The sequence below is a fragment of the Ciconia boyciana genome, chromosome 1 (genome assembly GCF_034638445.1).
Source record: "Ciconia boyciana chromosome 1, ASM3463844v1, whole genome shotgun sequence".
NCBI lineage: Eukaryota > Metazoa > Chordata > Aves > Ciconiiformes > Ciconiidae > Ciconia > Ciconia boyciana.
This window is the reverse complement of record NC_132934.1, coordinates 93,439,532-93,465,664: the sequence shown is the minus strand read 5'-3', so window position 1 is coordinate 93,465,664 and position 26,133 is coordinate 93,439,532. Positions and strand designations below refer to the sequence as shown.

The window sequence follows — 26,133 nt, the reverse complement described above, 5'->3', positions numbered from 1 at the left end:
CTGTACCCCTGTTAGGCAGGTGCTCTACAATAAAGCAGATTCCTGTTTTTCATTCAGAGACAATTCTTTCTTAGTATTTCCTGGTGATCCTGACCTTGGGACTTAGTTACAAGCAAGAGCCTGGCAGAAAGCACTAACCCCATTGCTTGTTCTAACATTATTTCATTAATACATGTTGGAGTAGCTCCACTTACATTGCCAAGCAGGCAGAAATTGCACTTAGGTTAAAAAGATTTCAGGACAGTGAGAAACATGTTCACCAGTCAGGAGTTTACTGTTGCAGGCTACAGCTGTGCCTTCCCCTACTTTTGGAGCAGCTCAGAGGCAGTAGGTTCTGTTAACTCCTCATTTCAGGACAAGGGTAACAAATGCTGAACAGCAATAATATTGCAAGTCAAGGCTGTCCTCTCTACAAGCAGCACAGAAGGAAGTGCTTAAGACTGCTTCCTTGGAAAAGTGGCAGCAAGTCTTTTGTCCTATGCAGCAGTAAGTGATCAGCTGCAGCCTTCTGCCGTGGATGGGTGTGGATTTGACAGCAGCCCTTAACATGTGGTCAAGCAATAGAGAAGGGACACTGAGTAACAGTAACTCAAAGTCACTGTTCCTGGACAAGGCTAGGTAAAAGGATGAAGACTATTCAGCTGTTTGGAACACCCTTCCATTAAAAAAAAAAAGTTGTTTTACAAAATAGTTATAAAATAGTTGCTACTTTCTTAGCAGAATTCAGGGTGTGAGTTACCAAGACACCATTAGGGTTCTGAGAGTTTTACTTAAGGAAAAAAAAATTGGAATGGCTTGACCCCTTTCCTCCTTGCAAGGCCAGGGTCAGACACCCATTGCTGCAAAAATAGAATCAATATCCATGTTCTCAGTAGCTTCTTTCCACACAGGGCCAGGGCTTCCTTCCAGCAGCAGCTGCTTAGGGGTCCCTGCTGTGCTTAGTTTGACACAGCCTGTATCAGTGTTGGAATGTCCTTCTTGACTCAGAGGCCCATCCTGGTAAGCTGGGAGGCTGACTGATGCACTGTTCTCACAGACCCCAAAAAGCTCAGAAGTTTTTTGCCGAACAGTCTTCAGAGTTCTCTTCAAGCGCATGGATGATTTGATCCTCCTTCGACAGAACCGTGCCCTGAGGTACTGCTTTGGCCAGCGTGCATTTTGTGACCCGTATAGGAGGTATTTATGGACAGACGTTTTGACACAGCACAGTTTTTTCTTCAAGCTTAAGGGGAGGAAGGTGCACAAAATATAACTTTATCAGCTGCTAAAGTGTTATTTCATTTGGGGTTTGGAGAGATTTGGTTATTAGCTTCTCTAGCATTTTCCTTGTCACACCAAGGAGGTACAACAGCACCTTGTGCAATAGTAGCCAGGGCATTCTGAAGACAGATGACACCCCTTGCATCATATAATCATTACCATTAAACATGCACATGATTTAAGTTGCATTTTCATCCTCCCTCTTAAGTATTTGTGCATTTGTTAGCCTTTTAAATCCTTTCACAAATGACTGAAGCTAAACAGAACATTCATGTCAGAGCATCCAGTAACCTGAACTAGTGATCCCATTTGAGTTTAAAAAGAATGGGTTAGACCACTGCGTTTCTCTACACTGTAGCAAAATACATAATATTAATATGTAAAGTGTCACATCCAGAAACTCCACACCCATGCAAAATTACCTGCATCCTTGAGCCTCCACGTGGTGCAGCCGGTTGCTTTTCAACAACTTATTACGCAGAAAATAAGCTTCTGGTTTGAATTTCTTGCCTTTGCACCACAGAATAGCTTTTCTGAGTGCCTCTGACAGTTCCCCAAATGATGTAGCTGTTTGGACCATCTGTACAAGAGATCCAGTATGCCGCAATTTTGCTATACGAGAGGAAAGTGATGTCGACTTTGCTTTAAAAGGTGTTGATGCAGTGCTTATACACTGAAACAAAGAATAACAGAAATAGTTAGGTTTTTAAAAAACATGACATGCCTGATCCTCTCTGCTGGAGAGGAGCAGACTACTGAGGGTTTTGAGAACATTCCTTGTTTCCTAAGGAGAAAGTGGAGGAGCAGCCTTGTTTTGTGGAATACAAAGACAGGCAGATAATTAGAATTTGTATTCCTGCCTACTACTGACTTGCTCTCTGGTCATTTCACTTGACATACCAACAAATGCTTAAATTCCTAAGCAGAAATTAGTAGTGATTTTCAGTGCAAAGCTTCCATGCTAACTTGGGTTGTTAGACAAGCAAAAATAAGGCAGGGAAAGGGGACATTTTCAATCAGGGATATCATGTTTTAAGTGTTAGGTTCTTTAAAGTTAAAAAAACCCGTGTAAAACAGTACCATACAAACCTCTTGTGTTGGAGGTCTGGATGGTCTGAGTAAGCTCTTCACATCAAACCCCAGGTGCTTCCCTACAAAGAGAGAGGAGAGTTCCCATTACAAAGTCAAGACAGTTTTAAGTCTTTGCACAGAGACACCACAATGCTTTGTCCTGCTGAGCTCTCAGATCTCCTGCTGTCTCAGCAGGCTCACACCTGTACTCAACATTTCCAGGCAAACTCAAGGGGACTATGCTCACCTCGCATAGCAGCTGGCAAGGGATGAAGAGGATGCAGAGATTTACAGATGGCTGCAAAGGAGAACTTAATGGGTGAAAGCTTCATACAAACACCTGGATGCCTGCAGTCACTGGCCATAGCCCTGACTGCAGGGGAAGACTTGGGCACAGCCCAGAACCAGCAAGCACAGGATACCTGCATCCTGTACTTACAACCTTATCTACTTTTATATGGACTGCAGACAGTGCTCTTAGCTTCCCTCACTATCCTTGGGCCCCATTGATGCAGAAGCAGGAAAATACAAATAACTGTTTACAGGACCTGTATACCGCATTCATTCATTACCTGCTTCTCTCCAGGCTGTATCATGTTTAAAAACAAACAAAAACCCCTCACAATACTGACATTATCCACAGCTTTATAGAGGCAAGGGTGCACGCAGCATTCTCCTTCTCTTCCAGGCACAGGAGAGGGGAGTTTGTACTAGAACCGCACTCTGTGGGTAGTAGAAATGCTTGGCTCTGTTGGACAGAAGTTGCCATCAGTCTCTGAGATGTCAGAAACGGGTAGCACTGTGGCACAAGGCTTTACCTCTGCTGGGTCTGGTCACCAGGACTGGCTCTCCAATGTCCGCGGGGCATGGGATGCTACAGTTTTTCACAGCAGTTGTGCAGGTCGCAAAATTTCTCTTTTTCCCAACCTCTGACACTGCCTCTGGCATTGTTGAGAAGAGCTTCTTCAGCCAGCTGGTAGGTTTTTTTGTTGTAAGCATTCTAGCCTTTTGCTTCTTCACCTCAGAAGAAACGTTAACTCCAAGGAAGTTACTGATATCAGAAGGGAAGGTAAACCCCTTGATATAAGGCATCTGTTGGGTCTCAGATACCAGATGAAGTGATGTTGATAACATGCCGTACAAGGACATGAGGCTCTGCAATACACACCTGTACTGAATCCTGAAGAGAGAAGACAGAAAGGTATGGAGTCTCCTCTAGCAAAACCTTGTGCTATCTGAACAACTGCCTTCAGCTCAAGCAGAAGAGCTGATGGAAAAGATTCCAAGCTGCCCTTTCCCTATCTGCCCCCCCCCCAATACAAGCTTATCTTTTTACACTCCATCACCACACTTTCCTTAGTATTAGTCTGAGCTTTAAGGAACTGTTCCAGATCAGAATGTAGGAGTGACTTGAGTAGTAAATCCCTGATCAGGAGCCCCTCAGCTTCCCTAAGAGCTTTGCTGAGTGCCACACCTGGGACTCATCAGGTTCTCAGGTCACATCCAAATCACTTGACATGAGGTCTTCCCCCAAAAGGTGGTGCGAGCACTGATGCCATACAATCGCCTGCTCTACGTTTACTGGAGAGACATATTTCTTGTGCCAAAGAACGTGTTACTGAGTTCTTCTACACAATGCTGTTACTCTTTCAGCTACTGACAGCAGTTACTTTCTCATACTGAGAGAGACCAGAACTCTGATTTCCGTGGAAAACTCAGCAGTATTATAGAACAACTTTATCCCAGCCTTTCCATTTTGGCATAAGGCAGGCCTTACTGCTTGCTGCAAAGAGTACCAGATGTTAGTGTTTGTGGCAGGCTGGCATTAACACTGTGATTTTATTACTGCTACACAAAGTTTGCTATGAACAAAGAACAAAGCCTTCCATAACAGCATGTAAGAAGTCTCTCTCCACTTATACAACTCTTCAGGTGCTAGAATCATGTCCAAAAGGATGGAGGGAGCCCCCTCCTCTTCCCAACTGAATAAAGCTCACTCAGCAGCAAGGCCTAATTACAAGCCCTTCTCCCTGACAGGCACGTCAAACAGACAGACAACAAACAAGACAGACTTTTGAATACACAAACCATAGCCGGCTCAACAACCCCGAAGCCACAGTGTTCAAAAGTATGAATTCTTCTGAGCAGAGATGTTTAACGGACAAGCTGAAGATTACACCAGTTAAGGATAAAAAATAAACAACATGTAATGAGCCTTGCTGAACACACCAACTAGAGGCAATTCACAAGGCAATATCCTGGATAATTTGGGAGATGAGTATCCAAACTTTGGGTTGTTCAAGGCCGGAACAGCAGACAGCCAACAGCCTGAGGTTCCTACATAATAACTTGAAAATAAGATGTTTGGCTATCAAAGAAACTTCAAGTTGCACGTATGAATTGCACAGTTGAGTCCATCAGCAATACAGGGCCTACAGCAGACCTAGTTTTGGTCTCATGAGGTGCTGCTGGTGAACTGTAAGAATGTTTTCATGGTGAGAAAAAGGATACAGAAAAGCTTTACAGCAACAGTCCAGTAGACGTAGTATGAGCTTGCAACCTCCCAATACCTTCAGAGCCACTGTTTCCAGCATGGGCTGGCTGGGAACTAAGCACTCTGCATGGGCTTGGGATGTATTTTTCCTGTGTTGATACAAGGATGAGGAGATGGTTATGATCTAGCATTCCCCCCCTTTAGCTCTGTAGAGTGAGTTAATGGATAGTATAACATACGGGATCGTGACACTTACTTGGGAATCAGTCCTGCCAGAGTTTCAATGCAGCCCACCAAGTTCATTTTCCATAGGCGCTTCAAGCATTGCTCTACCTAGAAAAAAAGAAAACTCCTTTGACTAGTATTTTGAGAGATGGGAGCGCCTTGGGCTAAGAACTGTCACTATATTAAGTGACGCCTTCCCCTTATCAGTTTAACAGCATGATGGAATGTTCTGGTATGTTCCTATATCTGCACTATGATGAAAAAGATCCCTTTATCGCACTACTGTGAATATGGAATTAAGTGAAGGGCTGGAGTAGGCCATTGTTAATTGGTGCTGCATGGTTTCCCCTGCTGCATACAATGGCCTTTGGTATTGGCTTTCAAGAACAAAAATGCATAAACAAATTGAGAAGGTAAGAATTATTCCTGTTCTATTTCAAAACAGTTATTTGAAGACACCGACAACCCCTTTACTAGAAACTGGCAAAGAGTTCACTTTTCATCTTAAAACAGCAAGCTCCTAATACAGTAGCCTAGGATTATTCTTTCCCCCTCCTATTATTACAATTAATTTAAAATTAAATCTCTATATTACTCGTATATTCAAAGGTATGTAACTGTACCTACTTCAGGTCTCAGCATGACTATAAGAGACCGAGTACTGGCTCCACAGGGCTGGAAAGCAGACATCACACTAGCTGCACAGAGCCAGGAAACCCACAGAACTAAACTGTGAGGATGCTTAAAGATGACAAAAAGGCACCTGCTCCAAAATACTTTTTGCACGATGCTCCAGGCATCAAGCGCTACTCCAAAGGCCTTTCAGGGACTGGTGAATGAGGGCTGGGGTGCAGCGACCAGCTGCCGGCTACCTGCCGACCAGCCGGGGCCGCTCCTCACCTGCTGCAGAGCCAGGAAGGACCGGTGCCGGAGCAGCCTGCTGTGGTACACGTAGAGCACGGCCCGCAGGACGCGTCCCTCGGCGGCCACGCCCGTCCCCGACAGCCGCTTGCCGGCGATGTCGCACCGCCGCCGCAGCACCGGCAGCCACCTCACTGCGGGCGGGAGCCAGGCACCGCCTCAGCGCCCGCCGCCGCCCCGAGGGCCCCCGCGTGTCCCAACGGCCCCCCGCGCGCCCCAGCCGGGCCACGCGCCCCCCAACAGCCCCGCCTCCCACGGACGGCGAGCACCGACTGACCAACCGTCGCAAACGGCGGCGTCCCGCACGGCGCCCGGGAACGCCTTAAAACGCCCCCCAGCCCTCCTCGGGCCCGCGCCGCGCCCCAGCCCGACCCGGCGCCCGCGCCGGGGACCTGCAGGGTGTTTGGCCGCCAGGGCCACCGTCGCGCTGCTCGCGGGCCACGGCACGTCCAGGCGGTTCCACGCCGCCTCGGGCGCCGCCATCTTCCCCGCTGTGGGGGCGGTGCTGCGCAGGGCAGGAGGGAGGCCGAACGCGGGCGGGACCATATTGGCAAGCCGGGGAGGGGGGGGCGCGGGCCGGGCCAAGTCACCCTGGCGGGGGGGCGGGCTGCTCCCCGGGGCAGGGCCTCCAGCCGGCAGGCCTGGTGGCTGCTCAGCCTGGGGTCCCCAGTGCCTGGTGTGCCTTCACCCCTTCCCCGCACAGCGTGCCTCGGCCGCTGCTGCGTGCCTGGCACCCCACAGCCGCGGAAGAGAAGCTCCCGGGCTTCCCCCGCTACCTGTGGCCGCGGGGAGCTGCGGGCCTCCTGCCTGGCCGTGCCGAGCCTGGGAGCGCAGCCCGGCAGACCCCCTGCTCTGCAGGCGGAAGTGGGAAAGCTCCTCTGAGGGGCCCGGCCGAGCACCGTGGCCGGGCTGATGCCTGGGGCAGGGTAAGGGCCATGGGGCAGCCCAGAAGACACCGCGCAGCCGTGAGCCCGCCGGCCGCGGTGGGGCGTGTTGCCTGTGCGCACCCACCACGTGGTCCGGTGATGCCAAGGCACGCCGGCCCGGACACCTCTCCAAGGCCCGGGGCCTGACTCTGGACATGCTACATTCCCCAAATGTCATAAGTGAGAAGGGAAAGAAATATAAATTATGAGTGTTTGTCAGTTCTTCAGTGTCTGCCTCGGGAGCTTGGGCTGTTCGGAGCCAGCGCAGCAGCTGCTGAGGTCCCCCACGATGCACTGCAGGCACTGCGGCAGCAACAGAGTTCTTCAGGGGATGACCCCCGTCGCAAGCCACGCGACTGTCCCCTCCCAACACACGCACACAGAGACCAAAGTGCAAAAAAAGCTGAGTAACTTACTTCATGCCAGTAGCGATTTGTATCGGCATTTTGAACAAGGAAGGGCCTTGCTGCCCACCCAGCGTGCCTGGTCCCTGCATGCATTGCTCCCAGCCCCAGCTGTTGGGATTTGCTGTGGCAGGGCCAAAGGGTCAAGGCCCGGCAGGAGTGGGGCCTGTGGTGGATGCAGGTGCCCTGCGGAGTTGATTGCTGTAATGTATTAGTGCTCCCAGAATAGTTTCCCATCCAATGGATTGAATTTTTGTGGTCTTCTGTGAATTCTTCTCCCCTGATTATAAGAAATTATTTCCTGCCTCCTTCTCTCTCTGCCTGAAGTTGAATGTACTCTTTCCTTACCTGCCAACATTGGTGTTCCAATTAATATATTTGTCAGAAACAATGGAGTTAAATTGAGCATCATTTTTGTACAATCTTGTCTTCTCTTTAGAGTCCATTTTGTTGCCTACTTTCTGTTTTCTTTCAAGGAGCCTCATACAAATACAGATTAAAGTGGTGTCCCTTTAAAACGACAGAGTGAAATTGGCATTAATGATTGCACCTGTAGGGAAGAGAGGTGAGAGCAAACCAGGAGGCAGAACTGGTAAAAGGCTGCTATGAGCACTGGCTTGTCCTGGAAAGGGGGGTGTTAAGCTTCCTAGGCTAAGAGTGGAGATGAGAGGTAAAGGTGGAAATGGAGTCTCCATGGTGTGAGCAGATGGTCACAAAGGTCTCTCTAGCTGAGATTCTGAGGTGTTTTGAACATCCTATAAGTGAGGAGCAAGCCTGGGCTGTCTGCTTTCAGTGTTGCCGTAAAATGGAGCAGTTTGCTCAGGGGCTGTGCCCACCACTCCATTCCGTATTCATAAAAGGTCCTGGAAGCATCTTTATCCATGGTGATGGTACTGCTTCCTTCAAGGTGTACCACAAGTCTGGTAAGAGCATAGGTAGCTGTGGATGCCAACGGCTGTTCCTGTAACAGGCTGAAATATGGAGACAAAGTGGGGAAATTTTTTTTTTCCTGCTTTTTTCTTTCCCTGTCCTCTCTTTGTATGTTGTTGTGAAGCTATTCTGCTGCCTATACTTCATTTCAAAGGACCATAGATGAGTGGTAATACAGATGTATGGCCTACTAATTTTTCTATAGTGCTCTAGTGAGTCACTTGGTTTAGGGAATAGCTGGGATGAAAGTTTGTTACCACTTATGTTATTTGAAATAAATGGTCTGAGGCTTTATTTTATGTCCTGCTCTGTTCATCTTCCAGTGTATGGTTCCTTTGTTATAGTAACTCTCATGACAGATCTATGATTGATGGTTTCCCTTTTTTGTCACTATGTGTAGCCAGCAAGTGGAAAACAAGCTTGTCTTAACGCGCTGCTTGGTTGCACTGCTGCAGAGGTCAATGCTAGGCTAACTCTTCAGGGACAACAGCGGGTGGTAAAGAATGAAGACAAAGATCCAGTGCCTACCTTGTGGTTAGATATCTATTAGCAAACAAAAAAAGTACCTAGCAGCAGTTAGTTTGGGGCTAATGCTCACAAGAAGAGTATCCTGTGTTGCTTTCCAGGAGTCCCTGGATATAGGCCTACTTTCCCCAGGTGGGACTGACCTTAGTCAGAGGGGTTTGTTTCCTTATTACCAAGAATTATTCCTGTCTCTCTCCCTTGACAGGGCTTCTAAAAGCTGTTTATCAATGCCAATGCAGTTATCTTTCTCCTCCTCCCCTCTTTTTTCCCTTTCAGATGTTGGCAGCATTCAGCAGTCAGAGGACAAGGTAAGGCTGTGTCTTCACCTTCGTTATGTGTGCAGATATAATCCTGCTGTACTAGAAGGTCAGCTGAGGAGATGCAGATGTCTTTGGAAACTATCAAGGTGCTTAAATTTGCTGTGCCCTGTGAGAGTGACTCTGTCCCCTGTGATCTGGAAAATGAAACGAAATGCTAGGACTGAACTCAAGTAAGACAATGGGACTGGGAAACAATGTGCACAGATGCTGCCTACTGTGGAATAGCCCAGTCTTTTTGTCTTAATAACAGATAACTTAAGGTGCTGGATAAGGCCATTTAAAAGTCTTAAAACAGCTTATTTAGGGAGTATCTTGGGCTACCCAATGAGCATTTAGCTGCCTTTTGGGCCCTTCTCATCCTAAGACGTGCTCAGCCCTGAGGGGCAGTGGAGGGTATGCACATGGCTGGGAAGTCAGAACTGTGAAGTTCTCCACAATGCTTTGTGCTGCACTGCTTCCTTGGTCTCTGTCCGCAGCTGTTGGAGTACTTGGGAGTGGTGATCTACGAAGCCCTGGACTGGGGAATCGACAGCCAAGTGGAGCGAGAACTGAGTGATCCTTTGGAGAAACTGCTGTGCCTCATGTTGAAACTGGATGATGAGGCAATGAAACCAGCAGTCACCCTGCGGGATGTTGTCCAGGTTTCCTTCTTCCCATTTAGTAAATATAGCGGCTTTAGAGGAGTTGATGGAACAATGCTGTTAACCAAGGGGCAAGACCATTTCTAGGAAAAAGCTGGGTAGCTTATTGGAGGACATAGAGGGAGCATGTGGCTTTTCCGTCAGAGGGAAAAGGCAAAACCATCTTAGGTGCGTGCAAGTGCCTATGGAAAATAATTAAGAAGGAAGACTGGGCATGGCTTTCACACAGCTGTGTTTACGAAGTCCTTCTGTACATAGTCTCCAAATTCAATACCTAGAAGACTATGGATATTGAAAAAAGTCACTTGTCCATAGTATTCAGTTTCTGCAAGAGCTCGGATTTGAATGTCTCAAACAAATATTTTCTTCTCAACCATAATTTAAAGGTATGAGAAACTTCCCATCCCTCAGTCTGATCAGGGCAGGGGAAAAGAACAGGGCAAGTAACTCCACCTGCTGTGGGTTTTTTGTACTTTGTCTGCACTGGAGGCTTCCCCTTCCAGGTACTTATTTCAAAGCATACCTTGTGGAGAACAAAATATATAAATTACACAGCTACTCACATTATTGTATATATAAGATTGGACATCTTGCTTCTTTGTTCCTCTGCATCTGCAATAAGGAAAAAAGAAGATACAAAGGGGCTGTGAGGAAAATGTTTTTTAGCCATGGATTGAGAAAACTGAATCTTGCTTTATTCCATCCTACCATGTTTTTTCATCTCAAGATCTCTTTTAAATAGCTGCACTTCTTTCAGGCCTGTGAGGACCACTTGTCCAGGCCTTCTGAGGCTACCAGCCATTATGAAATGACCTGCAGGAGTCTGTTTACTGAATATATGGAACTTCAGAAGCTTGTGACCATTATCCAGACCTCCAAAGAGGTACATTTGGGATCGCCCCTTAGCTGCTCTTCCCTCTGCCTTCACACACTCACCTAGTTCTAAAGTAACCTTCCTATTGCATTAGAAATGGAGTACCTAGATTAAGTTCTGTCTTCACAATGTGAAAGGCTACTGTCTCTGCACCATATTAGTAATTTATTGTAGCTTTTGAAAGTTTGGGTGTTTGGGGCTTCTAGGCTTTTCAGATTAACATTAGTAACTTATACTGGATAGATAGGAAATCACTGAACAGTGCAAGGTAATGACCTCATGTGCTTGCTTCTCAGAGTCTCAGAAAAATGGATGTGGAAGATTTGGTGGAAAATCCCCTTCAGAAGAAAGAAAAACACTGGGTAAGGGATTTAATTCCTTCATTATGGAGGGGTTGGGGTTTTTGTCTACCTTGGCTCTCTGAGGCTTTCCATTGACTCTTCTATGAAAAGTAGAGCTTGAACACAAACAAAACTTCTTAGGTTGTTCAAGAGCTTAAGTAGTTAAAGACTTGTCTGCAAAACAAGCTGGGGAGTGAACTTGAAGTTAAACTATTTTGTGTGTTCACCTCATGTGGACATTTATTCTACACAAAGATTGTCTTTGTGGTTCAACTTAAACCACTTCTAAAAATGAAGTTGGAGGCAGTCTTTGGAGTAAGTGTCCACAAGTAGTTACTCAGGCTGTTTCTTCCTGCAAATGAGCCCCAAACTCCAGCTCTTGGCAGGAACTAACACTTGCCAAAAGCAATCTGTTCCTTTCTTGTAGCTGGACTGAAAACTCCCAGAAAACTGTTTTGTTGGTGGTAGTACTGGGGTGGACTAGTTCACTCTTAGGTAGGGTCTGTGCTGGTTCAGGGCTGGAGGGGACTGAAGGCCAGTAGCTCTGTCCATCTTTGTGGTTGTGCAGCTCCAGCAGCTCAAAGAGGTGAAGGAGGGTGAGGTTGGAAATGTAGCTCCTACCTTCTGCTCACTGCCTTTCTTGTCTTTCCATTCTGTCCTTCTATAGATCTTGGACTGTGTGTTTGGGGCAGAGAAAGCAACTTATTCTGTTCTTTTCAAGGCCCTACACAGGCAGGGCTCAATCAGAAACAAATAGCTCTTCTGGCTGGAGCTCTGCCCAGCATAAACAAATGCACTGTAGTCTGGAGTCTGTGGAGACAAATGGCAAGCCCCGAGAGACTTGTGGACTTGCTCCCTTTGTCTAAATAGCACTTGCTTTGAAGCGTGCTCAAACTATTCGTATGAAAATGTTTGTGAAATGTGTGTTTGGGCATATTCTCAATTTTGTGATCTATTAAAATAAACTGGCAAGCTATCTCAAACCACAAACTCATCAACTGCTATAGCTCTTTTCTGCAGGGAATACATGAATAAATACATGGGCTTTGCCGTGTGGCCTGAAGGCCAGTGTGTTTGGCCTCTGCTCCTTCAGGAGACATGAATTCCAAAAGCAGCATGTCTGTTGCGAATCCTCTGCCTCTAATTTCCAAGTCCCTAAGCACCAGTTGATTGCATTGCTCTGACAAACTCTTGAGTTTAAAATAATCAGGATGCCAGCTTCACTGGGATCCCACAGATTAGAGCTGATGCCTTGAGTGGTGCCAAGCAGCTAATGCTCTCTATGGACCACACTTTTTCATGTTAACTGCTATGAAACAGGCCTTCTGAAACATAGACCACAGCCTGACAGTGTGCAGGGTTGTACAGTTTCAGCAGAGCTTATCCGTACAGATCACAAGACAATCTTCACCTTGAAATCTAAGCAGTGAGACCACTTAGGAACACAGCTGTCTTACCACTCATCTGTTGAACTGAATGCAATGGGGTGTTGTAGCATTTTGTGTTGTATTGCACAGGTGTGGGAAGTTTGTGGCATTTGACAATACATGGGATGGCCCAAGTAGAATAATTGCAGTGATCCAGTCAGTAGGGAAAGAAAAGTATGCGTGATAATGATGTTACCTACATCTGAAAAATGTTTTGGGTGTACAAGTTGCTCTGAAATGGCCAGCTGAAGGCAATTCTTGTCCTGAAACTAATGTGGCATTATTACAGTACAGAAGTCTCTCTTCGGGTCGTATCTTTCAGTCAAGTTCTGTCACCATGTGAAATACAGCTCTAGAAAGTGCAAATGGTTCAGGATAAGCTATTTCAAAGGTCTCTAATACTGATCAGTTTGCCCACAGACTTTTGTGTGTTCTCCTACACAATAATAAATATAGTCTAGGAGATATGGCTAGTATATGGTCACTCTTTGACAGTTCTAGTTCTCTGGAGTTGAGGTATAACTGTACCAAAGCCAGGCTAAAACAATCCAACAAAAAATCTGTCTCCTTGAAGGCAGCCATCAGTCAGAGCTTGCATAAGACTCTTCTGATATTATACCAAGATATCTGAAGGGATAAGTTGAGAGAAGATGCTTCATACTGCAAGTGGAAAAGGGGAGAGGAGTCTAAGTCAGAAACTTTGTTCTGAGGCAGTTTTCTAAAATGTTTTGCTTCCCTTTCACTGTTTATAATACAATCACTTGTTCTTACTCAATTTGCCGTTGGGATCCAGATAAGCTGTTGACTTAGCGCTTCCATTACAATGTTGTCTAAACATGCTATTGAGTTGATTATTTTTTTTTTCCTGTCTTTAACTTTTGTTGGGTTATATTGCATGCCTGAGCATCCTCAGATCTTAATACAGGAACAGGATGAGCAGATGTCAGAGTTATCAGCTTGTGTCTCCAGGCTGAAACTGCTAACATATGCTGCTGTGAAGGTTAAAGTATGAGATCCCTTTCCCCTTGACTTCCTCTTTTGTCTGTGGGCCCTTCAACCCTTTGTTTCTGAAAGTTCAGAGGATTTTAATGGTAAGATTTGGGATTTTATTCCTAGTGTTTCCTAGGCTCCAATAATATGAAAAAACTCTGGCACCTGGAACACTTGCAGAAAGTAGGTATTCAAGAAAATGGGTCTAGCTACCTGGCAGCAGAAGCCGTGTTTTGCTGAAGTATGTTCATAAATTTAATGACAAAATTTGGGAATGAGCCTGGTGATCCAGCTCCCAGATCCCTCATTGTAAATTAACTTTTGCAAAGAGAAGCAATTCTCTGCTCTGGTATTGTGCCCTGATCTGGTAGTGAGTTGAAAGAGGTGTTAAGGACACGCTTCTGTGTTTCTGAATGACTTCAGTTGCTAAGTGTGCCCTATTACATGGAGGGAGGGGATGCTGCTCTGTGCGTTCTAGCCAGCTGTTGACTTGGCCCTCACTGGTTTCTCCGAGGCATCCCTGTGGCCCAGCGTCATCCGTGAACTGCAGAATGGTGTGAGGCTGCGCAAGGCTACTGAGCGACCACAGCATCACGCACCTCCAAAAGAATGTGTCTGTTCTCCCTATGAATTACTTTTTGATGATATTCAGCACAAGAGGTACACCCTTCGGAAGGTGAGTGACTAGAGTCAATGGACAACTTTGAAACCACCTGCTCTACCTCATTTCTAACCAGTATTTGTTGAGACCTCTTCTCCAAAAGCCTGTCTTTCTCAAAGGTGCTTCCATGTCCAGAAGTGTCTGGGTCTCCCACTCAGCTGCAGCTCGACATTAGATCACCCTGTTTGTCCACCCAAGTGCTTCATTTCCAGTAACTTTTTAAGTCAGGGGTAGCCACGCTTTCATGAAGCTGGATGGTAAACATTTTCTCCCTCCAGGGGTCAGCCACTCCCTTCCCTGGAGCAATTATGCTGCCTTGCGCACAACAGTTTCATGAAATAAACCCTTGCTTGCTTATGCTTTCCACCTTGGACACTTGTGCCCTCCCGGGCTCCTCGAGCTGAGCTGTGCCTGGCATCTCTTACTAGTTTCCTTGCCTCCCAGATGTTGTGGGATGTGTGCAAGTACAAAAGCACTTTTGAGCGAGTCCTTTGCTCAGCCTCAGGCAGATGCCTCTAGGCAGTGTACATGAGCTACTGCAGGAGTTTAGTCCAGGTAAAAAAAGCTGAGCCCCTTCCAGGGGCAGCTGCTGTGCTGACTCAAGCCGTAGGGGCTTCCAACAATGTGGATGGCTGGTGAAGATGACCAGACACAAAAATGTCTGGGGTGTCTCTAAAGGCTTGTGATGCTGTTCGCTTGCTGCAGCTTGAGCTGGGAATGATGAGCAGATCTAAAACATTGGCATAAGGCTTTGTGGCATTGGTGTGCTTTGCAAACAGACGTCTTGGCAGAAGATGAGACAGAACTCTACTTGTAATAAAGAGTGATATTTTAAAAAGTGAAAACTTTGCATACCACACTAGACATCAGCTTTTTTCCTCCTTGTTGGTGCTGCTAGAGTTCAGGGGGTTTAAAAACCTCAGCTAAACCATGCACCTCTATAAAACCCCAGCTCTTGCTTGTCTTAACTGCGGCTCCAGCCTTCAGATAAGGCTATGACATTTCTCTGGAGATTATATCTTGATTGATATATAAATGAATAGTAGTGGAAAGGAGACAGTACATCATAACTACTTTTGTTCCTTGCAATGTACCGTGTATCAATGCACTGTGCAGTACAGAACCGTAACTCAAGGTGGCAGGATGAACTGGGTCTTGATTTTCTTTTTTTTTTTTTTTTTTAATTTTTTTCCTGTGGTCGATGAGAAGCACAAACATGTTTGAAGAGTAGTAGTCAGAAATGCTAGAAGAAAGCACGGAGTGCTACTGCTCAGGTCTTTGTGAAGGCTCTTAAACGAGGATTTCCCCATCTGCAAAGCTATTTTAAAGCCTCTCTAGCAAACAGTGGTCTAATTTGCAAATGAATGAAAGCACAGCTAGTGTGGGAAGCTGTAGTGTTGTTCTACCTGCACTCCCATGTGTTCTGAAGTTGTACACACAGGGGAAGTAAATGGCATAGCCTCAAAGTAAGAATAAGTGAACAAGGCAGCTAGACATGCATGTGCAACTTGACTTTTTTGTCAGTTCTCCCCTATGCAGGAAGCACAGGGCTTGATGAGGGAGACAGTCTGCCTCACATGAATACCTGCCCTGCAATTCTGTCTTGCTATTGTTCCTAGTTTATGTAGGGCTGTAAGCCAGTCTCTGGGACTCTAGCTTATGCATACAGCTGCCTGCTGCTACAGTTCTTGTTAGAGTTTTGTTAATGCATTCAATTACTCTCCTCCCTGGAGCTGAGTTCTCACTGATGAATGTGATGTGACCATGGTGCTTGTCAGGGTCACTCCTGACATTAAAATCTGAGTACAACGTTTTCCAGTGGCTTCTCAGAGGAGTTCATGAGCTGCTGGGGCTAGAAGGCTGTATGCTTCTTGTGCAAGCCTCAAAGGGCTGTGCAACACTTCTGATTGCCTCTAGTTTGCTACAGGCAAATCTGTCTCTACCAAAAACCCACGTAAGTAAACCTCATCATTCTACACTTCCCAACTCAGTTTTGTTATGCCTTCCCTGCCTCCCCCATTCCCAAATCCTGACTTGAGTCATTCACTGTGCCACTGAATGGGTACACCCTGGGAGGGTGTACCAGGAGTAGAGAAAGAACCATTGCTTAAGCATTATTTCTGCTCTTTCAGGTGATCATCGAGCAAAAACACAGGACCCCCAAAGTTGATTCAGCTGTTCCCAAGCCTCATCTAAAGCCTGTAGGTGACCTGGTGCTGCATCTAATGATAGCAAAACAAGATGATTCTGGAGTTGACAGGACAGTTTCTAGGAAAATAGAGTTAATGTCTTAGCTACTGGTTTGGATTTGGAGGGGGATATATTAAACATACTTAACTTTTAGGCAGACTCTCCTGCTAAAACATGGGGTTAGGAAAATGGGAGGTGACATCTTCATAGGAGAAAGATGATCAGTCTCCCTACTTCCTCTGCTGCTTCTTCCATTTGGAACATTTTGTGGTCCTGAAAGTACTCCTGGAGTTCTCAGTTTCAAATTTGAGAGTTGCTAAAGTATTCTACTATGCATTATCTAAAGGTTCTTTCATGTATCTCTTGTGCAGGGCCCAGTGCCGTCTTGAGTGAGTGGCACTTGTAAAACAGTGCCATTGCCAAAGGAGTAGTTCTGTCACCACTGGTCTCCTTGTTCTATCAACTGGCTCTTTCTGGTGCTATGCTTTGCCTGCAGGTGCTGGAGAGGAAGCTGAAAGAGCGTGTGCCATGGGAGTCCAGCTGGCATGAACAGCTCATGGCAGAAATAAAACAACCACAGAAGCTTCGGTCATCAGCAGCAAGGAAAAATGGGAGCAGGCCCAAAGGTACCTGCTACAAAGTGACCTATCAAGTGTGCAAGTGAAGTCAGTGTTGACTAAAAATAATGGATGGCCTTTTAAATGAAAGCCCACTTATCTTTTCCATAGTGTGTATAATGCAGGAGAGGTGGGAATGCAAATTTTGTGTGATAGAGGTGGCATGGCACAAGAATAGTTCTTTCTAGAAAATCTGTTTGTGTCTTATTATGACTCAAAAGATGTTTCAACTTACCTTTTTTTGAATGGATGTTCAAATTTGTCTGTCCACTAAGTGAGAGAACAGGATTTTGACCATCACCTAAAACTAAAAGATTATGTAACTACCAGGACAAGGTCTAGCCAAATCTCAAATTCTGATGTGTGGGTATCAAATTTGTAATTTTTGTCATGGCACGGTATCTCTTCTTGTCTCTGTGTATGGGGTTTTTTGTTCCCCCTCTCCCCTGCAGAAATGCTTCTGACACCAAATATTGCCTTGAAATCTCCAAGCGATAGTTTCTTAACTCTCCAAGATGCCAGTATGAAGTTTAAAATTGTCAATACTGCAACACAGCAGCTGGGACCAGGAGTTCAGGTAAGGCTTTAAGTGAAAGGACTCTGGAGAGGCACAAGTATTTCAGGCATTAGATCTGCACACACACTTAGCCTGGCACGTCAGGTTCAAATCCTAGTGTGGGCAATCTTGTCTCTCAAAAGTGAACAAATGTGGTGGTATTAGGTTGATTGAAGTTCTTTCCTCTACAGAAGCTCATACCATATTTAAACACTTCTTTTTGTGACACTACTGCAGCCTCTAGAACCAAGGACTGCTCTGGTCTCTTAAAACTAGATCCTGCAGAAGTTTTAATATGCATAGGAGTTTGGCCAATATGGGCCAGAACTATTCCCACTTTTACCTCACAGCAAGGTATTTGATGCTAGATGTATTGATATATTTGCATTTCACGTGGTATGTGAGCTTGTGGAAGGAAAACTTAATGTTTTATTTTCAGGAAGGAACTTCACTAGTGAATTCCCACTCTTCTGCCTGTAGAGCAATTTTGGGAGCACCATTCTTCAATAACCATGATACATAGTCTTCGGATTCTTTAACTCCTGGCTTCATCATGAAAAGCTTGATTGCTAGGTTCTGGGATTCAGTCTGAGCATATTCAGAAATTTTGTGGAACAGAACTTAAGCCCTAACACATCACGTCTAGCACAGATGCGCTGGCATACAAACAGGAATCTGTTTTCTGTAAACATTTCTGTCTGAAATGCAGTTGCTTAACTGAGGAAAACGGATATGAATTAATAAAAGCAGAAAATCTTAGCTATATTTGCACAAGTCTGTGCTATTTGTAGGAGTGTTCAGCATTTGAGAACTCTGTGGTTGATGTATTACTGTTAAACTAGAAGAACCTTCATGTGGGGACTAATATAATCAAATTTGTCTCCTGCTTTTCTAGAGAAGCTAGAAACAATGCTGTTGAGATACAGCATTGGGTTTGAGTTGGGTTAGTGGGGCACAGTCTCTTGAACTGTTCTCCAGTGTTGCTACATGTGAGCTGGAGCCAAGAAAATAGTTCCAATGTACTCTGAGACTTGTATAGGGAGGATTTTGTGAAGGTGGTTCCTGAACAGATGAAACTTTGGGACTAGTATCTGCACTGAACTTGTGTGAGAAAGAGAACAGATGAATTTGAAATTTCTCTAGCTTGGCTGGAGCTTCCTGGTTGCAGAGGGAATTAACTTGCTATTACCTCTTGGAATATAAAGTTGCTAAATGTACCACATTGATTTCTGTCTCTGCTCCGCTTTTGGCTGCGCCTTGAGCATTTCTGGTCAGTCCTGGGTATCCTGGGTTTTGTTTAGCAGCAGCGCTTCTGAGGAAGTGGGCTTGGTGTCGCTTGTATGCAGCTTAAGAACATGCTGTCCTCTGGTCTACAGGAAACCACTCCCAAGCTGCCTTCCAGCACCTGGCTTGCCTCAACCAGGTCACCAGTAGTATCCTGCAACAGCACAGGTCAGTCTATTTCTAGTTGCACATCTAAACCAGGTGACAAAGTACAGTCAGTGGCCTGCTGGGTTCCTAAGGCCTTAGGTTGGGCTCACTGTAGGCTTGCTTTCTGATCACCTGAAGACACTTTACAGGAGAAGCTCCAACACTAAGTAATGAGTCTGGGGAGGTGCCCTTAGAAAACCATTCCTCTGCAGTTGACTGAAGCTTGTGTAGTTCCTGCAGCTTCAAAACAATGATAGCATGTCCCCAAAGGCCTAACTGGAATTCACAGTAAAAGCCAAATGAGTATTTTGAATATTCAAATAGGAGGTGCACCACTTGATTTTATTAAACTAAATTATACTAATGAAGCCTCATCACTGCCTACTGACAAGCATAATTACTGTAACCTCTGGTTTTTGTGATCTGAGCCGATGGGGGTTGAGGGGGGAGACGTAAGCCTTGCTACCTTCAGAAGGCAGTGTAGTGCTCTTGGGCATTCATCTTTTGGGGTGAATACTTAGAAGGTGCCAGTTGGTTTTCTGCACCCTAAAACTCTCTGTTCCTATCCAGGTCTTGCTGCAGACTGGACGTATCCTCCCATGAGTGCACCCACACTAGGAGACATTAAACCTAATGGTTTCCTGAATGCTGTCCAACAGCAGCTTCCTCCTTACAGAGGAAGGCCCAGATCTTTAGAGAGAGGCCTTGAAAGCAAGGAACTTGTAAGTCTGGCATGTCAGCTAGCAAGCCTGGTCTGATACATCTGGTAATGATCAGAGCTTGCACCTTGATCCTCGTGCAAGCATATTCTGTGGTTTTTATCTTAGGCCGTATTGTATACTGATCATAAGTTGGGATATTATTCTCTCCTTGGAGACAGCTTAAGAGAAGACTGGATGCTGTAGTGTCCTTGTGGAGGCTTCTCAGTTTGAATGATATGAAATAAAGTCGTTCCTCATACAAGAAGAGAAAAATACCACTGCATTACTCGAAAGTGTCCGTCAAGGCTTCCTCAAGCAGACTGTAGTTGGCAGTGGGACTGTCCTGCTTTCTCCATCTCCCCTCATTCTTTCTAGATTCTGATATGTTCACAAATATCCTTGAAGCTGCAGTAAAGGGAACAAGTGGTTGACAAAATGTAGATAGCACAGTATCAGTGACTTTTAAATGTATGCGATACTGAAGTCATCAGGCTCTGAATGACTGTTGTGGGAGAAATGCTGGGTTTTGTGCGCTCCTGTGCAACCTTCTGAATCATGGCGTCACCCTGTTCTGCCCTGACAAGGTGTGCTGTACCCTTGCCTCCTTCTTTCCTTCTGCATCCCTCCCTGCCCCACCCCTGGCAAGTCTCTAAACTGACTGTAACTCTGTGTGACCTCTTTGTTCAGCAGTGTGGTGGGGAATGCAGGTGGGTTGGGCTCCCCACCTGGGGATAAAAGCACTGTTGTCTCTCCTGGTTGACCACCTGACCATAGCTGCCATTTGTGTGGGACCAGTGGGTCTTGGGAGAGAGAAGGCAAGAGAGTGTTGTGTTGTGGAAAGGAATCCTGTACCTAGGAGGGGCCAGAGTGCCATCTGTGCTGTGGTCTGTAACAAAGGGTAGAATTCCCCAGAGACTGGCTCTGGAGATGGTATTAACTACTGTGGTGACTGAGGGACCTGCTTCCCTAATGAGGTGTCAGGAAGCTGCTTGAAAACTATAGCAACCGCTAAAACCTCTGTAGTAGTTGACTCTTTAAGGATACTAGAAAAGAAACTGATATTCCCTGTCACTGGCAAAACTGAGTTTTGGGGATGAATGCTCCTGAGCCTTTTGGGACCCAGTTTTGAGGATGACCTTCCCAAATACCTGCTTCCTTCAGCTTCCTCTGATGCTTAACTTCTGTCTTTCAATAGGACTGTCCCTTTCCTACCAACTGGGCATCATCAACCATTGCTGAGCTGATTGGAACCAGATATGCAATGATGGTGCAGGAAGGGCAAGACTTCTTCCAAGGAGGTAGTGATGGTGTCTTTCCAAGAGCAAAGGTATATTTCCTCTCCTTCTCTTTGTGCTGTCCTTGCCTTTTCAAAAGTTGGCTGGCTTCATGGCCCTCAGTGCTGACCTGCTGAGGTGCTCTCTGCCTCAACTTATCCTGTTCAACAGCTGATCTGAGTTTGGCCCTGGGCTGTAAAAATCTTTTAATACTTGTGTGGTGATGGCTTCTAATCAAGCTTAATCTGTGTAAGTTGTGTAAAAAGTAACCCAGCCTTTGCTTGGTACTTCTTGTCTGTTATTTCTGTGCTAGGAGAGCTGACTGCCGTGACTGTTAGCCAGCTCTGAAATCACAAAGTAATTAACTGTGATTTGGTACTGCTAAACAGTGAAACAAAGGCTCTTAACTCAGGCTCCCACACCTGAGTTGTGCTGACTCAAACCACCTTGCTGAGTGGATGCAAAGGTCAGGGAGATGAGGGGGACAGGGAATGACCTGCAGCACAGGACTGTTGGCTGTCTGCTCTGCTTAACTGCTGGCTTATTCACCAAGTCTCCTTTAGAGGGGGTGTTGCAACCAGCCCCTCTAGAGCAGATGTCATGAGTACAAGCCCTTTGCAACACAGATGTGAGGAAGTCTGTGCTACTTGGCTTAGGGGTCAGCTTCTTGCCCTCACTTATTTAGCAGTATAGACAGAGCCAAGGGGTTCTACTAGCAGAACTATGCTACTTCCACAATTTGTCTGATGCTCCTGAGACTGAACCCTTGTTTTCTTCTTACCTTACTTACCAACCCTGCTTTAACTTGCCTGCTCTCTGCATATTCTAAAATGGCTCTCTTACCCCTTTGTGTTCTTGCTGCTGAAGTTTTTTTAGCTTTCTCAAGCTCTACTTCTCAAGATAATATCACTTCTGACTGCCAGCTGTGTATGAATGTGTTCTTTTTTTACAAAGTTCAAGCGACTCATCAGCTTCCTTATGAGTCATTTTTTGCTTCAGGATTGGATTCAGATTTGCCCTGACTTAATCTCTTTGGGATTGCTGCAGTCTACCTCAAAGAATGTCTCTCTTCTTCCCTCTCTCTTAACTAGCTACTGTTACACTCTTGCACAATACAGCTATTGTTTGCTTGAGAGCCTTTTTTTACTCCTGTTGTCTGGCAGCTGCCCCAAACCTCTGCATCATAAAAACACTGGCCTACAAGTAAGACTTTTTTTTGCCTTTTTAGCTTTTAATTCCTGTGTCTTTGCTATCCTTTATTGGACCTCTATTATTGTATGTGGATCTAAAGCCTTTAGAAGGTTGGTTTGTGTGCTTGCTCTTTGGCAGGCAGTGGATACTGTTGGTACAAAGATATTTCCCATTTGCATTCACAAGCAACTTTCCTTTCCACAGATCTGTTTCAGCTGCCATAAGCAGATGTTTCTTAAGTGGCCTTACAGCTGTTACCTCTGCAGCAGGTGAGCTGCTACAAAAGGACTGAATGAGGAGGGAGAAAAGAGTGAAAGAACAGTGCTGAAAATACTTGGTATTCAAACAGTTGCAGTACTGGATAGGAACAGGTTGCTGAGCCCTTCAGTTTTGCCTTACTGCATAAGCCAGGCTGAAGTGTCTACAGCTGCAGAGGATGTGGAAAAACTTGCCTCTGAAGTGGTATCTCAATTTTAACTCTTAGTATTAAGCTAGTGATAACCAAATTGACTGTGCAAGTATTAGATTCTATTTCTCTCAGAGATCACTCTACATTTTGCTCTAAAGGTTGGATTTAACTTCAGTCAAGGGCTTGAGCAGGTTCTGGGAGAGGCTCTTCACCAGAATCTTCTGTTGAGGACTGAAAAAGTGAACTCCAGACCCTGTGACTGGGAAGGGAGTTGGACCTACTTGTATCTACTTATTTGTCAGAGGTTTTCTGTTCATGGGAGAGGAAAAGAGGAACTTCAGGCTCATTAAAGCTCACTTAAATCTATTTGAAGCAGAGGTGAAGCACTGAATTAATTACAAGCAACAAGTAAACAACCACTGGGAATTGAGTAACTGTCTGGTGGTAGAGCTGGGTGAAAAGTAATGGGCATTTGCAGATAAAGCTTTCAAGCTATGGATGCTGACACATTCCAGATGATTTAAACTAGGATAAATAGGAGGGCTGGCAAACTGAATAGGGGAGTTCTAAGCTTGCTCACTTTGCCATCAAGTGATTGTGCCACAATCACAAATTAAGACTGACTTGGGAAAGTCACCCTTAGCTGCAATATTGGTATCTGCTGAGCTTTACTCAGTGATAATGCTGGGAACTTTTTTCTCTTAGTGTTGTCTGCTGTGACTGCTGCATCAAGGTAAGTCTAGTCTTTACCAACAGCATATGGGTTTTTTTCACTTTCTGTTTTCCCTGCACCTCATGTAGTCATAGGAAGCTTTCCTTCATCCCACTGATACCTCGAATCTACCCTCTAGCTTAAATCTACCCTCTAGCTTATTTCTAAGAAAACAGAGGAAGGAATATTACAAGGTGCAAAAGCAGCCAGGGTGCTACAGACATGTCTTGTCATACTCAGCTGAAACAACTCTGGTTCCTCTTTCTTTAATCCTGTGTAAAGTGGTTGGGATTACTCTGTGCTCTATTTATACAAGGGTCAGGAAGTTCACTGCATTAATGTCTATCTTCTAAGTGCACCAATAAATCAATTGCATGCCATGCGAATTTTCCTGCGAAGAAGGAGGATGTGTTTCCCTGAGAATTCAGGTAACTTGTGTTGTGATTCTAGATGTCCATGCCCTTCAGAACGTGTGTACATCTCCCACTTCACTTCCTAAAACTTTTGCGACTCTCCAGAGAGGAGGACCCAGCTACTCAAGAGCAGAAGAGCTCAGAGTTGCTGCATGAAATAGAGCACTGGGAGTGTTTTGGGTAAGCTGGGACAGGGATGTTCTGTTTTTACCTTGAAAGATGTTACCCGTTACTTGTAGAGGCAAGTCTACAAACATGCAGACAGCAGTATGTAGTATTATGCTGGTCAGCTGAATTTTATGCTGAATGACTGGTTCAGTCACTGGTCTAACTAGTCTACAGTTCTCTACAAGTATTGTGGATTTTAGATGACCAAAAGGGAGGACGTGTAGGTGCTCCAAAATCCATTTTGCTTTTTAGCTATCAGGCTTCTGACATGGATTCACAAGTGTCCATATTAGCCCAGACATAGAAGGTTCCTTGCAACAGCTTCATTTGTATGAGAATTTCCAGACCCCATTATATTCTATCCCCCACAGCTGCAGGTCTGTCACTACAACCCAAGAGTAGCCCCTTTTATACCTAGAAATAAAATATGCTAATGGTCTCAGGTATAACTGACTGAAGAGTAATGCCACAAATGGTTTCTCAGTCCCTCTATGCACATACAGACACGCTTTCCTTTTTGTCCCCAGAAAGGGAACTATTTAAAAAAGAGCTTTTGACAGTTCTGGGTGGAAAAGACAGACATTGTGAGTATAAATGCAATATCTAGGACTGGAAACATACATTATCTGTTCTCTTCTTTCCAAGTCAGTTATATATTCTACTGGGGGAACAGGTATCTTTTCTCTTTGAAACCATTCTTTAATGTAGCCAAAATAGTCATAGCCATTTCTGGTTCAAAGGCTTGTACTTCAGTTGCCAAAAATCAGTTGCCAAAAATCAGTAACTTCACTACTGAAGTTAACTGTGTGGGGCAGTGGTTTGGTCTGTCTTATAATGCAGGTGCTGCAGAAGAAGTCTGAGTGACTGCATTACTACCATACTTCAGGATGGCAAAACCAAAAAAAAAAAAAATCCTACAGTATAAGGATGCAGCCATAACCTTAGATCAACCACAGATATCCATTAGCCCTTTGGCTAACATACTGTCAATAGAGAGAAGGTGTCAGTAAATGAAGCTGTTCTGGTGCTTAGTAGCCTTCCTAAGTGGAGCTGACTGCTCTGTTGAACTCATGCATTAAGCTAAATCACTTAGCAGTGTTGGATCATCTGTGGGGGAAGGGTGGAAGAGCACTGTGCCCTGTAACCGAAACCTGGGTCAGCTTTCCTGCTTTTCTTTTTCCCTCTCCCACTCCAGCGTACCTGTTATTTTGGAACCCCATTGCCTAGCACAGCCCCTGTGCTGTTACACAGGGACCATGGCAGACTGGCTGACTGCAGACATTTGCATGCGATGTGAGCAGTATCTGTTGAACATGGCTTCCAGTCAACAGCACAGCATCCCTTTCAGGAGAATTTCCTGGCCTTGAACCAAACCAGAATGACTCTATTGTACATTTCTCCTGTCACTTGTTCTGTACCTGAAGTAAATGAAACAGCTTTATGCACCTACTGACATAAAGGCCTGAATAAAAGACCTCCCTGCTGGTTAGTCTAAGCAGGAAGCACAGTTAGTATTTATGTCTTGTGAAGTATTATAAAGCTTTGTGGGTTTTAGAACTGTTTTAATTCTTTTTATGTGTCTTTGGGGAAAATAAATGGTGAAGCACTATCATGCCTCTAGCATTTCCTCCTTTGCACCTGCAGTTGTCATTGCTCTGTGGCACTGTTTGCACTCATGGCTGAGCAGACTTCGCCCTATGCAATGAGTACAGGGAAACTTTTAACCTAAAACCTCTGTTCCTGAGAGGCTTGGAAAGTGGAGCTCTCAGGTGATCACATCACCATGCATTTTGCAAACACTTACTCCTTCCTTATAACTCACTAAAAATCACTTAAAACTCACAGCTTTGCATGTAACACTGTAGCAATGGCTGTCAGGCAGCCTGCTCAGTCTGCTTGCTTAGGAAGCTAGCTCTTGACTTGGTTTTTGTGCGCTGTCCCTGCTTTGCCACCAGAGCTCTCTGGTGCATGTCACTTAAGTAGCTAATATATCTCAATGCCATCATCACCTGAGGGGCAGATGGTTGTTCTTGAGAGATTCTTGCTGTTTGTATTGGCCTTAAGCTTTGCCCTAAGCTAAACTGGACTATTACAACGTGTGACATTCTAGAAAAATAAAGAATGTTTTGGTAAATTCTTTGTGTGGTTAAAAACAAAAATGGGATATTTGATAGTATGTCTGTTTCTCCCCAGGAATTGTCTGTATGGAAGGGGTGTAGGTGCTCTGCTAGAGTTCTCCCTGGTGTGTTTTGTAGGGCCTGGATAGCCAAGTGTCGAAGGATACAAGGGACTTGTAGTTGGAATGAGTTATGCTGAAGAAAATAATGGCTGGGAAGGGCCAGTTCCTCTAGGTAGAGGAGAAGGGAAGAAAGACATGTTTAAGCTGAACCCAAGGTCTGCATCCAAACTGCCAGAAGGGTCAATACCTCCAGCTGACTTGCGCTGGCCTAACTCTGCTTCC

The 26,133-nt window shown here is 45.2% G+C and overlaps 2 protein-coding genes across 3 annotated transcripts; one reads left to right on the top strand and one right to left on the bottom strand.

The window, feature by feature from the left end:
• Positions 1-131: 131 nt before the first annotated feature.
• RMP64 (ribonuclease MRP subunit p64) lies at positions 132-6,473 on the bottom strand. Of its 2 annotated transcripts, XM_072882543.1 has the most exons (9): positions 6,364-6,473; positions 5,951-6,105; positions 5,082-5,158; positions 4,843-4,974; positions 4,420-4,497; positions 3,150-3,511; positions 2,350-2,411; positions 1,683-1,933; positions 132-1,222 (listed from the first exon to the last, which is right to left on the bottom strand). In XM_072882543.1, the coding sequence occupies exons 1-9, from the start codon at positions 6,452-6,454 to the stop codon at positions 826-828; spliced, it is 1,605 nt and encodes a 534-aa protein (XP_072738644.1). In that variant the 5' UTR covers positions 6,455-6,473; the 3' UTR covers positions 132-825. The 2 variants fall into 2 exon arrangements, with proteins under 2 accessions (XP_072738644.1, XP_072738654.1); XM_072882553.1 differs by lacking the exon at positions 5,951-6,105 and having other exon boundaries at positions 6,364-6,437.
• Positions 6,474-6,906: 433 nt separating this feature from the next.
• Positions 6,907-25,710, top strand: LOC140647289 (protein spire homolog 1-like). Its single transcript, XM_072851762.1, has 17 exons — positions 6,907-6,936; positions 7,978-8,224; positions 9,033-9,064; positions 9,553-9,717; positions 10,475-10,600; positions 10,888-10,953; positions 13,864-14,025; positions 16,143-16,211; positions 16,697-16,826; positions 17,270-17,394; positions 18,750-18,825; positions 19,375-19,526; positions 20,701-20,832; positions 22,175-22,239; positions 23,085-23,112; positions 23,542-23,684; positions 24,868-25,710. Exons 1-17 carry the CDS (start codon positions 6,907-6,909, stop codon positions 25,037-25,039), a joined length of 1,920 nt encoding a protein of 639 aa, XP_072707863.1. The 3' UTR covers positions 25,040-25,710.
• Positions 25,711-26,133: the final 423 nt, after the last annotated feature.

What these genes read in the sequence shown, in the direction of transcription:
- RMP64 (XM_072882543.1), bottom strand. Translation starts at nt 6,454, where the DNA reads ATGGCGGCGCCCGAGGCGGCGTGGAACCGCCTGGACGTGCCGTGGCCC. An exon ending in TGTTGCTGTAAAGCTTTTCT is followed by an intron (nt 4,498 to 4,842) that starts GTATCCTTTTTC and finishes TGTAATCTTCAG; the next exon opens with CTTGTCCGTTAAACATCTCT. An exon ending in CCAGACCTCCAACACAAGAG is followed by an intron (nt 1,934 to 2,349) that starts GTTTGTATGGTA and finishes TCTTTGTTTCAG; the next exon opens with TGTATAAGCACTGCATCAAC.
- LOC140647289 (XM_072851762.1), top strand. Translation starts at nt 6,907, where the DNA reads ATGGGGCAGCCCAGAAGACACCGCGCAGCC. An exon ending in AGAAGAAAGAAAAACACTGG is followed by an intron (nt 10,954 to 13,863) that starts GTAAGGGATTTA and finishes GGTTTCTCCGAG; the next exon opens with GCATCCCTGTGGCCCAGCGT. An exon ending in CCAAGCCTCATCTAAAGCCT is followed by an intron (nt 16,212 to 16,696) that starts GTAGGTGACCTG and finishes CTTTGCCTGCAG; the next exon opens with GTGCTGGAGAGGAAGCTGAA.